This window comes from Anguilla rostrata, chromosome 1 (genome assembly GCF_018555375.3).
Source record: "Anguilla rostrata isolate EN2019 chromosome 1, ASM1855537v3, whole genome shotgun sequence".
Lineage (NCBI taxonomy): Eukaryota > Metazoa > Chordata > Actinopteri > Anguilliformes > Anguillidae > Anguilla > Anguilla rostrata.
The window spans coordinates 51,142,978-51,155,205 of NC_057933.1; the positions used below are offsets into that span (position 1 = coordinate 51,142,978).

The 12,228-nt window shown below is 44.2% G+C and overlaps 1 protein-coding gene across 3 annotated transcripts in view; it reads left to right on the forward strand.

The window, feature by feature from the left end:
* The window catches only part of macf1b (microtubule actin crosslinking factor 1b), a 45,413-nt gene that overhangs the window by 21,079 nt on the left and 12,106 nt on the right, over positions 1 to 12,228 (forward strand). For all 3 annotated transcript variants that reach the window (XM_064341364.1, XM_064341349.1, XM_064341356.1), the window contains 20 exons: positions 155 to 325; positions 1,223 to 1,389; positions 1,894 to 2,053; positions 2,633 to 2,717; positions 2,836 to 3,077; positions 3,379 to 3,498; positions 4,489 to 4,596; positions 4,915 to 5,133; positions 5,888 to 6,091; positions 6,415 to 6,646; positions 6,867 to 7,093; positions 7,185 to 7,307; positions 7,397 to 7,498; positions 8,001 to 8,102; positions 8,211 to 8,375; positions 9,137 to 9,292; positions 9,746 to 9,943; positions 10,554 to 10,682; positions 11,077 to 11,247; positions 11,755 to 11,910. In XM_064341364.1, the coding sequence (XP_064197434.1) occupies positions 155 to 325; positions 1,223 to 1,389; positions 1,894 to 2,053; positions 2,633 to 2,717; positions 2,836 to 3,077; positions 3,379 to 3,498; positions 4,489 to 4,596; positions 4,915 to 5,133; positions 5,888 to 6,091; positions 6,415 to 6,646; positions 6,867 to 7,093; positions 7,185 to 7,307; positions 7,397 to 7,498; positions 8,001 to 8,102; positions 8,211 to 8,375; positions 9,137 to 9,292; positions 9,746 to 9,943; positions 10,554 to 10,682; positions 11,077 to 11,247; positions 11,755 to 11,910 (3,237 nt within the window). The remainder of the gene's footprint in view (positions 1 to 154; positions 326 to 1,222; positions 1,390 to 1,893; positions 2,054 to 2,632; positions 2,718 to 2,835; positions 3,078 to 3,378; positions 3,499 to 4,488; positions 4,597 to 4,914; positions 5,134 to 5,887; positions 6,092 to 6,414; positions 6,647 to 6,866; positions 7,094 to 7,184; positions 7,308 to 7,396; positions 7,499 to 8,000; positions 8,103 to 8,210; positions 8,376 to 9,136; positions 9,293 to 9,745; positions 9,944 to 10,553; positions 10,683 to 11,076; positions 11,248 to 11,754; positions 11,911 to 12,228) is intronic.

Sequence of the window (12,228 nt, forward strand, 5' to 3'; positions counted from 1 at the left end):
TGAGTCTTAGTTCATTATTACAGTATGTGAATGGAGACTGTATGATACCTAGTTTTCTTGTGGGAAGTTGAATTGGTTTCTATACTGTATATCAGAGAGTAGTGGAGATTCCTTTTGACACCTTTGAAAACTCTGTTTCCTCATCTTTGCTAAGGGTGCACGAAGTGCCTTAACTTTGAGAGAAGATATGGGAGATCCAGAGACCCTTCTCCAGAACTTGGAGTCTTTGTTGAATTGGGTTTCTGAGATGGAGGATCTTATGGCCAATCAGAAGCCTCCTTCATCAGAGGTCAAGGTGGTGAAGGCACAGCTACAGGAGCAAAAGGTACTGCTGAAGTTTCTATGGTCTTTCTTGTCTGTAATTCAAATTCCTATATGTTGTTTTTGTATTAGCTGTAGATGAAATAGACATATGTCTGATTTACAGCTGGAAGCAATTCTCTGGACAACAAAAATGTACAGAAATTGGGATTACCTGAGCATGTAATTTATTCAGAGAATCCCCAAATTTTGTCTATTTGCAATCTCATGCATTCAAGAGGCTCTATTCTTTCGTACACTTCCTGTACAAAAAAGATACTCACCTTTAGAGCTAAAATGATCCCTTTTGTGTGTGGGCAGGTGAGGTGAAACTTGCCCACAGTTCCACAATAGAAGCAAGAAACTTGAGAAAGGGGTTTAACCTGGCAGTGCAGTTCCAGGGAACTTTTAAACAAAATAGGCTTTGAAACCTTCCCTTTTCTCTTTGCCAGGAATAATTGTGTGCTCCCTGAATCTGGGCCATATGTGGGATATCTCCACATATTTTTATCTTCATTTCCAGGCTTCAGCTTAAATGCAGGTGCATATAAAATGCACAGGCACACATGCATACACACTCAGACACAGTCTCTACTTATTCACAGAGAATGTTTAATTTAGCAAAATCTCTTAGTTGCTTATATACCTTTCTTTTAGTATTATTCATCACACAAAATGTAGTTTGTCTGGAAGCAGGCAAAAGGTACACTGAAGCCAGCAAAAAGTATTTGATTTTCAAAACAATGTTGTGTCCTGTGGCTTCTATCCAAATCATGAATATTGTTTAACCATAAACAAACTGCGGCACTGTTCCAGAATGTTTCTGCCGTGCCATCTGTTATGCTAATGAGCGTACGTTCTTCAAATGGATGGAGGCGTTGCGATGTTGGCGAGGCTGAAACAAGGTGTGACCTTCCCACAGCTCCTGCAGCGCTTGCTGGGGGACCGAAGGCCGAGCGTGGAGTCCATGGTTCAGGAAGGGCCGCTGTTCGCAGAGGCGTTCCAGGGGACGGACAGGGAGCAGGCCGCACGCCAAATATCCCACCTGCGGCAGAGATGGGAGGCCTTGGTTCTGGATGCAGAAAGCAGGTCTCCATACCTGTCTTTCCATTTCAACACACTGTTTAAAGCACTTTCCAGTGCAGTGTCCACTTACCAGTCAAATGAAATACTACACATGCTACATGCAAAGCATCTTTTATAGTATCTACAAAGTTGGTTTTACATATGTTCAAAACATTTAAATTCCAGGTTTAACCACATAAGGAGTGGGCCACAGAAAATAAATTATTTTGCTAAGTGCGTTGATTAAATAATATTATTTCAATCTAGACTTCCATTCCAGTTTACATCCATGTGGATGGCAAATCACAGCACAACAGATTAATAGATAACATTTATTTCCACTCTAGAATGTGGGACCAAATGTTATCTGTTGTGAGTTGAATTAACACTGTTAGAGGTGAATTAACACTGTTAGAGGTGAATTAACACTGGACATTTTACTGTGTAGCCAGCTGCAATTCCGTAATCCCGCAGAAGGTTGCAGGCAGGTGGTGTCTCATGTGTCTGTGTTGTGGTTTTGGGGTGCAGGCATAGGGCTTTGGAGAAGATCCTTCCCAGAGCTCAGTGCTTCCAGGAGAGCACGGACGGCTTCCAGCAGTGGCTGATCTGTGTGGAGCAGGACCTGTTGGAGCTGAGGGGGGCAGAGAGGAACATGGTCCTTATCCAGGAGGCTGCCGCACGGGCCAAGGTATGGCACCACCCTGGGAAAGGCCTGAGACAAAATGACCTCTGGAGTTTTATCGGATCATTTTATGTATCCACGTAATGTGATGAAGATCATGGTTATAATTTATTCATAGTAATTGTAGTAGTAGAGTTGTTGCTACTTTAATTCTGCATTTTGTTGCTGTTGTTGTTGATGATGATGATGATGATGATAGTAATGACAATGATGATTACTGTTATTCTTAGTAGTAGTTGTTTAATACTACCAATTTGCATACTAAAAGTACTACAGTCTGTATTTCCCTATTGTATCTACTATGACATCTAACTTCATGTTCTAAGATTATGTATTTACTACTATTGCTTGTGAACGCGATGTATTTCTATCACCACTGTTCATTGCCTAAACCTGTATGTGGGCGCTTATATAACTTGCTCTGGGTAAAAGCATCTTCTAAATGACTAAATGTGAGTGTAATAGTAGTAGTAGCAGAAGTAATAACAATAATAGTAGTAGCAGTAAATGTAGTAGACGTGTAGTATTTGGATTTTATCATCACCATCTTGCTTTCATTAAGTATCTTTCTTCTTGTAACCATAGGCAGCAGTGGAAGAAATCCAAGCCAAAAGTGTGATCCTAGGGGAACTTCGACAGAACGGTTATGAACTCATGAAGGTCATATCAGGTGAGCTGAAATCACGCACTCATTACTGTACACACTCCACACTGCATTGCCAAACCTGAGCAATTAAGTGGTGAATAGCAGATAGCTCTGGGGCTCTGACCCTTCTGTGTGTCCCCAGAGGAGGAGTCCCAGCTGGTCAAGGAGAAGGCCGACAGCCTGGGCATCAGGTACTCCGTGCTCAGCCTTGGGAGCGCAGATGTCCTGCAGAGGCTGGAGCAGGCCCTGGAGGCCTCCAGCCGCTGCACCTCCTCCCAGGAGGACCTCCACCTGTGGCTGGGGAGGATTGAGAGGGAGCTGGTGGGATCCGGGAGCCAGACGTCGCCGGGGGATGCCGTGCTGTGCCGCACGGAGAGGCTGAGGGTGAGGCTTTGAGCCGTCTGCCAATTACACGCCTCATTGCATTACATCAAAGCCTGTACCTAATTAGAGAGTAACAAATGTTCTCCTCATTCAAAAAGGAAATATATTTCATTTTTAATGTTCGGTACATCAGTTTCAGAGTCTTTTTTATACAAGCACTCTTGGTCTCTTTGAAGTTTGAAGGGTTTTATTGCAATCTTTTCTGCTTGTAACTACAGGCAGTATGGCACTTAATGTGTTTGGAATGTACTTGAACAAGAGCAGTGGTCAGGAGTGAAACTGAATTGGGTGTTTGTCACAGTTGGAGCAGGCTGCTGAGAAAGAGGTGACCTGGTTTGGGACCACAGCACAGAGGCTGGAGCAACTAAAGGATGTCAGCTTGGATGCGGACCTCATTTCCACACAGCTGTATGACCAAAAGGTGAGAACGCTCATAAACACAGGGGAATGTAAGCACGTGCATACATGCATACACGCACACACACACACACACACACACACACACACACACACAATATCATAAAGAAGTGTTATATTTATGAATGGCCCCATTCAAGAATGCAGGAATAATAAGTAAATATCTTTAAAGAAACTGAATTTTAGGACCTTTTTCAAAGTAGTTGTAAGTTGTTACGAGTGTCATTTAAGATGTATTACTGTATGTAATTGGAATCTTTAATGAATTCAGAACCACTGACAGCATAGACACTTTCCCCTTCTGCACTCCTAGGGCTCTTTCCAATCGGTTATTTTAGCCGTCCTCGTCTCCTGGGTCCTTGTGTGACCCGGAAATCCATCGAGGTCCACCACCTTTAAGGACATTCCAATCCATTAAATGTTTCTTGTAGGCACGTGTAATACAATAAAATTAAAATGTGTAATAAGCCACACCCACGTTTGTAAATCATGACCAAGCTTTTGTTTTGAAATAGTTCATGAATCAAGACCATGGGTTTTCAATTTCATGATGTATCCATTCTCAGTCCATTACTGAGAAATGTTTTTTTTTTTTTGGCATTTGTAGCACCAATTTATTGACCAATTTATTCTGTATCATGTTTTGCAACTTTTTATCTCAATGACGTGGTTTATAGTTACCAAGTGTATGTAGGTAACCTGAACATATTCTGCAAGTACTGTTCAAATTGGTGCAAAAACAAAAAATGTTTGAGAAGAAAGTTTGCATAATATGCTAATTACCAAAAAATCCAATATGGTGGACTTTAAATAGAAACTAAAAGTCAGTAAGCATTTTCAAATAAACCAGGTAAATAGTTTAGTTGGACATAAAAACCCATGCTATGTCTTCAGTCATTATAAGAAATATTTTTTTCAAACTTTGTACATCAAACCAGACACTTATGTATGCAATGTGTGCATGTGAATGTTGTTTGCTTATTTTCTTTTTTAGATACTTGCAGTAGAGATTCTCCAGCACAGGTTTAATATTGAGAAAATGCTGAAGATCTCAGAAATCCTGCAAAGTTACAGTGAAGAAGAGGAAACAGGTGAACTGGAGGTATGTTGGATACATACACACTAAAAAGAAATAATGACAGGAAAAAACTGTACTCCCAAACTACTGAAACAAATTTACATTCAGCAAAGAAAAGTATTTTCATCAACTATGTGTGTGTTTTGTTGGACATAAAACAAGGTAAAATGTGACCAAATTAAGGTTTCTCAGGGTTCTCATCATACAGAATCACCCTCTTAAAATGCTTGAAAAAAGCATGCACAAACATGGTGTTCCCCTGTGTGTGTTTCCTTGTTCACTCCCCTCGTATCATAAAGGTTATGGCTGCACTGATTCCTTTTGTTGGTTACTCCTCCCCAGGTACACCTGGCCTCTCTGCAGGAACAATGCCAGTCTGTATCAGACAGGAACTCACACGTTGTGCTTCAGTTGGAGCATGCTCAATCACTTCTGTCCCAGTTCTCCGAGAGCCATGCAGAGGTGTCCCCATGGTTACAGGAGACCCAAGCCCAGATTAGCCAGCTGTCCCTCAACACCATCAGTTACGAGGCATTCAAAGAACAACAGGACCTCTTGCAGGTGCCTCTTACTGTTTTTCCCCACAATGATCTTATTTTATTGGACTAATTCTGCCCTTATAAACTGTTCAATGTCCTTCAATCCAAACATTTAGCAGCAATATTATTTTGGTCAAGTTTTTGATGGACAGAACACTGAAGGTTTTCTCTGTTTCTCTCACGTGGAAAAAAGGTCTTACCCAGTTAAGGTGCTGATTCATTTAGGGTTCCCCAAAAGTGCAAACTGCAAATATTTTGCTAAAAATTAAGGCAGATTTTGCACAGCATTTCCTGATTCTGAGATGCCATGGCACCTTATAATAATGTTTCTTTGCTATAAAAAACAAAAAGCAAACATAAAACCCAGAGAAAGTTGGTTCAGTACTACTAAGCATTCATATATTTATAAAATGCTAATGTACTTGATGTGCTCTCCATACTTCTGAATAAACACCTGTGTTTGTTATTTTAACTCTTTTTTAAGGTAACTGTAAAAACATCTAGGCCCTACTAATGAGTGAAAGCATGCCACTTCCACGCCCAATGGTAGGCGCTGTCCATAATGGTGCATAGGGGTCTTGTTTTTCTCATCTCTACAGGATTAGAGGGTAGAATGTAATGATTTGGCATCTGCACTTCAAACTCCATCTCACTAGGTGGCAGTAATGCACTATTCAGTCAATTTATGGGCTGCCTATATCACTAAGGAAAACATGGTGCGCAGCAGTGCAGTGTCCTTTTAGTCCTGCACTAATGGGTTTTTGTTGTGCACACAGGGCTTGCGGGAGTCTGTTGCAGAACACAAGCCCCTGATCGCACGCCTCCGCTTGGTGAGCAGGCGTCTGTCAGAACTGAGCCCTGCCCAGGGGGAGGAGTTCTGTCGGAAGGCCGCCGAGGCTGAGGAACAGCACGGCAGCATCAGGGAGCGGGTTCGAGAGGCTGCCAGCATGTTGGAGGAGGCCCTGCCCCGTTATACTCAGGTAATGTACTCATATACACACATATACATGCATGCAGACACACATTTACAGACACATGCACACATGCATGCACATGAGCAAAATTAAAGCACAAAAGTACAGAAACATTTGTGCGCTTATGCCTTATGCATGCACACATATCCACACACACACGCATGCACAAATACATGCTTCCTGCGTGAACAAATACACAGACATGTACACATTGCAGCATGTGAGAAGTCCAGGAATGTTGTCTGGCCTGTGGTTCTACTGTGGTGCAGTCTGTGGTTCTGCTACAGTCCAGCCTGTCCAGCTATGTAACCGCCATCCTCCTTCTGCAGCTGAATGAGAGAATCACCCTGATGGGCGAGAGTCTGGACCGACTGCGCAGTCGCCTGCAGTCGCCCGTTCTTCTGCAGGGCCAGACCACGCGCATCCAGGAGCAGCTGCAGGACAACAGGCACACGCTGGCTGAGCTGTCCAAGCTGGAGCTGGGGCTGACCGCCGTGAGGGCTCAGGCGGCCGAGCTCCTCAGCAGCGCCCTCGCGGCCGGAAACAGCTCCATCGGAGCAGGTGGGGGCCGCTCGAGAGAACTCTGTTACTGTTACTGGTCACTGTCACTACTGTCACTGGTTATCCAGCATTTACATTACTTTTACATACATGGCTAACCATTACCAACAGCCATTATATGAACTTTTACAAATTTGGAGTGCTTATCTTAACTCTCTAGAAACATTCTTGGAACCCAATAATTGTTATTTTACTGATCGATGTGATGTGTCCCCTCCAGCTATCCAGGAGCGGGTGACTTCCTTAGGTCAGTCATGGGAGGAGGCACAAACCCAGGCTCAGGAGAGGGACAAGTGGCTCCTCAACCTCCTGGACCTTGCTGCGAAGTTCTGGAGCGATGTGAACGACCTCACCGCAGTGCTCAGTGACACCCAGCAGGCCGTCCTTGACCTGAACGGGAACGGGACCGAAGCCGAGACCATCCGGCAGAGCCTGGAGACCATGCAGGTACCAGGCTGCAGTGACCGCGTTCTCCCTGAGAACCTCCTCGCCAGCGTTACCGTGAAATTTCTCGTGACATCATTTTCTGTCTCCTCAGACCCTTAGAGAAGACATAGACAGCTTGCAGGGGGATCTGGACACGCTCGGAATTCTGGGATTGGACCTGATGTCGGCATGTGGGGACACTGACAAACCAGATGTCACCAAGAGCTTGGATGAGGTAAGTGTGTAAGGGAAATCAGAGACCTCAGTTCCAATAAACAACTGATGCAATGCAAATTTACCATATGGCTGTTGCTAATTCTGCAGCTTTACTGCATCTGGAACAACCTGAGCAAGCTGTGGACTGAGTGTTACAGCAAGCTGGAGTCCTCCCTGCAGATGGCGCTACGTTACCAAGATAGTATGCAGGTACAGTATGAGTTACTACTGCTGTGGAGATTCAAAGCTTTTGGATTGATACCAAATGTCTTACATAAGCCATTACAGCATTCTTCAATTGTAGTTCATCGGCAGAGTCCTGCACTCTGGATTGAGTGGTTTATCTTGTTTGATAAACCACTCAATATTCAAACAATGATTGTTTGAATATATTTGTTTCATAGCAAACATGAGACTGCGCAGCACATGACTAATAAAATTGGGTTTAGTCATTTATCAGTCATCAAAAGCAATAATTTCCTTATGTGAAATGCACAACGTGCATTTTATTTAAACACATACAGTAGCTGTTTTTTTCATGTTAATTAAATTACTTTTTAATGATTAAACAGAAAGACCTTGAATGAATGAATAAATGCATGATGAATGAGCAATTTTATTAGAAGGGGGAAATTGCAAAATGCTTGAATGGAAGGATAAATGGATTTCTAGGTAAATTAATTGATACATGATGGCATTTTTTCTGCTGCAGGGGCTGTTTGAGTGGCTGAAGTCTGCTGAGCTGAGATCCACTGAGGAGTTCCTGGTGGGGGCCGACTTGGATGCTGTCAAGCAGCAACTGTGTGACCTGAAGGTAACCCAACAGGGCAAAAGCTAGCTGCATGGTTTGCCGCTCCATTAGGTATGACTGGCTTCAAATACCACAGGAAATGACATCAAGGCTATATGGTTCCCTCATCAGGAGTTTAAGCGGGAGCTGTACCAGAGGAAGATTGAGATGGAGAGTCTCAACCATCGCTTCGTCTGCCGGCTGGCCCCGGGGTCGGAGCGGCAGGGCTCTGTCTCGCCGCTGTGTGACTTCCGCCAGCGCTGGGATGCCCTGGAGAGGGAGACAGTGAGCAGACAGGTACAGCCCTGCAGCCTCATTTTATAAGCTGCACCACAAAAGCCGTCTTTGTCAGGGGGTCTGGGAACATTCAGCTACAGTATGTGCCTGGTGCTTTGTTTTGTATCTGCATATTACATGCCTTGATACGACACCATTACATTACATTACATTTATCTGGCGGACGCTTTTATCCAAAGCGACGTACAATGAGTGCACCACCGGGACCTCTTTCCATACAATGCCACACTGTCAGCTAAACACTAGGGCTGCTAATCGCCAGTCATAATGGACACAAACACAGCGGGTTTCCTGTTCTCTGCACACCAATAACTCTCACAGAACTGATGAAGGATGTTAAACAGGCCCAAGACAGCTCAGACAGGGTTGCCAAGCTTCTTACTGTGCCTAAAGCCTGCTGACTCTGCCCTAGACCCGGAGAGCCAAAGCGGATTGCGCCAAGAGTTTTTGTTGACAATTCAAAACACGGTGTTTCATCTGGTGATTTAGCAGTAAAACGGAATGCGTTACGCACGTGGTTACTCAGTAACACTTATGACAGTCATTGAGTAACCAATAGGTTTGTCTTTGATTTTCCTGCACATGTAGCACATGCTTGTACCCACCAGCTATGACTGGTGGAACAAATATATGTATGTGTATGTATACCGGCATATGCCCACATACATTCAGTGAACATGGCCCTACGGCGAAACGAATAGTTCCAGTCACCGTTGCTCTGGATGGGGTACAGTGTAACAGTGGGCGTGATGTTATTTCAGCACCAGCTGGAATGCGCGCTGCTGGGCTTGGGTCAGTTCCAGAACACCCTAGATGAGCTGCAGACCTGGCTGTCCCACACCGCTGACCTCCTGCGTGGCCGCCGGCCAATCAGCATCGACCTGCAGACCTGTGAGATTGAGCTGGCCAAACACAAGGTGCGGTGTGAGTTTCCCCAGTGCGCGGGGAGAGGTGGCCGCATGCTGAGGGACAGGCCTCAGATTCTCCTCAGAATCCATTGGAATGTGTGTGCTGCTCTCGTCTATCAGGCGTAGTTTAATAATCTAGTGAGTACTAACCCCCAGGATACACCATGCTAACTATTTTTGGAAGTGTATAGTCCCCTGTAGTTACCTTAAGCATTCCCAACACAAATTTCCTTGATGTCTCCTGAACATTATTTAATCCTTCCTACTGAAATGAAAAAGACAGAACTTGATTGGAACAATAAAAGAAACATTCTTGTTTTAATCTAATCTTATTGCTAAATAAAAATCTAACCAGAATGTCCTCCAGCATTTATGAAGAGTTTCTTGTTAGGTGGGTAGGCCCTTTAATCTTTTGCGAGTGCCTTGTGCCTGAAGGCGACCGTGTGCCGTCCCCCCTCACAGGTCCTGAGGAACGACGTGATGTCCCACGTGCGGACGGTGGAGTCCCTGAATCAGGCAGGCCAGGAGCTGCTGGAGGTGGGGCCAGGGGACAGCCCCCATGGCCTGCAGACGCAGCTGGAGCAGCTGAACGAGCGCTGGGAGTTTGTGCGCTGCGAGACCGAGAGGAGGCAGCTGGAGCTGGAGAACAACGTGGGACAGGTGAGCTCGCAAACCTGTGCCCAGAACGCAGGCCGAGGGCAGCACAGCCTAGGCACAGGCATAATGGATCATAACAGACACAATGTCACTTTGCAAGTGGAATACTTTTAAAGTACCAATTACACGCAGCTATTTTTGTTTCATTAGTGTCATTATGCATGAAGACCGCTTCATTAATCCGATTTTGCCATTTTAACGTGACAATAAATTAAGGCATTGACTTTCAAAGGCCAATTAAGACTAATATTCAGTTGTCTAGTATCATATTTCAGATATATTTGTTTTATTGTAAGGTATTTTTGACATTATGACACTTGTCATAAAATACCAAAATTTAAGTCATAACACTTGGTATTAACATACCATTAAGTAAAAAATAGTGTCAAATAAAATAGTGTCAAACTGTCACTAACTCGTAATGTTCAACATAACCCATTATCGCCATCTAGTGTTCATTAACTTTGATTAGAGTTTGCTATCATAAAGAGTATTTGTTTGTGTACAGTAATCCATCAGTACAGTACAGGCTGTTGTTCTTATCGAAACTCCACGTGAAGGCTCTGATTGATTGACTGACAGATTGTTTGATTGATTGATTGATCGACCACAGGTCCAGGATCTGATGATGGAAATTCAAGACCTGCTTCAGTGGCTGGAGAACACTGACTTGAGGCTGTCTTCCTCTCAGCCAGTGTGGGGGCTGCCAGAGAAAACCAGTGAGAGGCTCAGCGCCCACCTGGTAACATCCTCACATTGCTTCCTTACTGTATCACGTCTTTTACAGTATGAATCCTGGGGCACGCAATTCAAAAATCACAGTTATACTATGATTTCAGAGTGGGGTATCATAAATCCCAAAGTGGTGGTTCCATACAACCTTGCTCTTCTATGCTTACTCCACCCATTTTACAGCAGTATTTTAAAATAGAACAATTTCCATATGGAGCCTTCCTCCAAGGGTATAATGGCAGTGCACAGTGAAGTCATGACTATCAGTTCCAGAGTCCACTGCTCTAAAATCATAGCTTCCTGCCCACCTTGGCCCCACCCCTGCCCCCCTCTCTGTCACATGCAACACCACGGCATCAGCTGAGCGTCTGCGAACCTCTGCTCTGTCCTTTTTCTGACCTCAGGAGCTGTGCAAGGAGATGGAGTCCAAGATGGACGTCTACTCCAGCGTAAGGAGTGCTATCTGCAGGCTGCTGGAGAATGGTGACGTGGCCAGGGGCTCCAGCACAGAGCACAGCCTGTCTATTCTCGAGCAGAAGTGGGAGACCGTTAATGGCAAAGCTCAGGAAAGGAAGGTCAGAGAATCGTGTTTTGCGCTTCTGAAGAAATTCCTTTGTTGACTTACAGTGCATACAATGCAATTCTCCTGCTAGGCCATCAAAACTTTAGGCCCACAAACTACATCACAGCACAATGTGTGCTTTCAATGTTTGGACACAATGAAAAAGTGATCATTTAAGGCAGGGATGGGCAATTACAGTCCTGGAGGCAAGTGTGTATGCAGGTTTTTGTTTCCACCAATTGCCCAGGGTAAATAAGCCAATTGGCTGTATACACCTCACAATGGTTCAGTCGTAGATTAGATCACAGTAAACCGTTTCATACAGGGAAACAATAATAGTCTTTGGCTGTGCAGTTATGCAATGTAATGTAATCTACTTATCAAGAATTGTAGCTAAATGGTCAGATTACATGTTAGGTCTGGATTACATGCTCACCTCTCATTTAAGGGGATCTAAGTGTGGATCAACCAAAGAGCTGTCAATTGGCCACAAAATCACCTCCAGTTTGTCCTTTCTCAGGCAAAGCTGACCGAGGGGTTAAGTCTCGCCAAGGAGTTCCACAGTTCCATCCAGGACCTGCTGGCCAGGATGTCCCAGTGTGAGGGGGCTATCGCAGCACTCCCTGTCCCCAGCTTCATACTGGACACAGTCTGCACTCAGCTGCTGGAACACAGGGTGTGTGCTGCTGGAAATAACTCTTTAGCTAATGGCTTTGAAGCCAGTTAACACTTCATTTACTTGAATACACAGTAAAAACATTCAATGATAAAGTAAATTCTTACTGTACCGTATATGGTGGGACTGTTCACAACCATTGATGGTAAGAGTTCTCTGCCTCAAAAACTGTCTGACACAGAGATCAAGGTGATATTGTCAATATTATCATTGCATTGTTCCACTCAATAAAATAATGGGCAGTTAACGAAACATTTGATACACTGCAGGCAAATTTGTGAAGTGCACATTTCGTAATAATACAATATTGCTTAATAA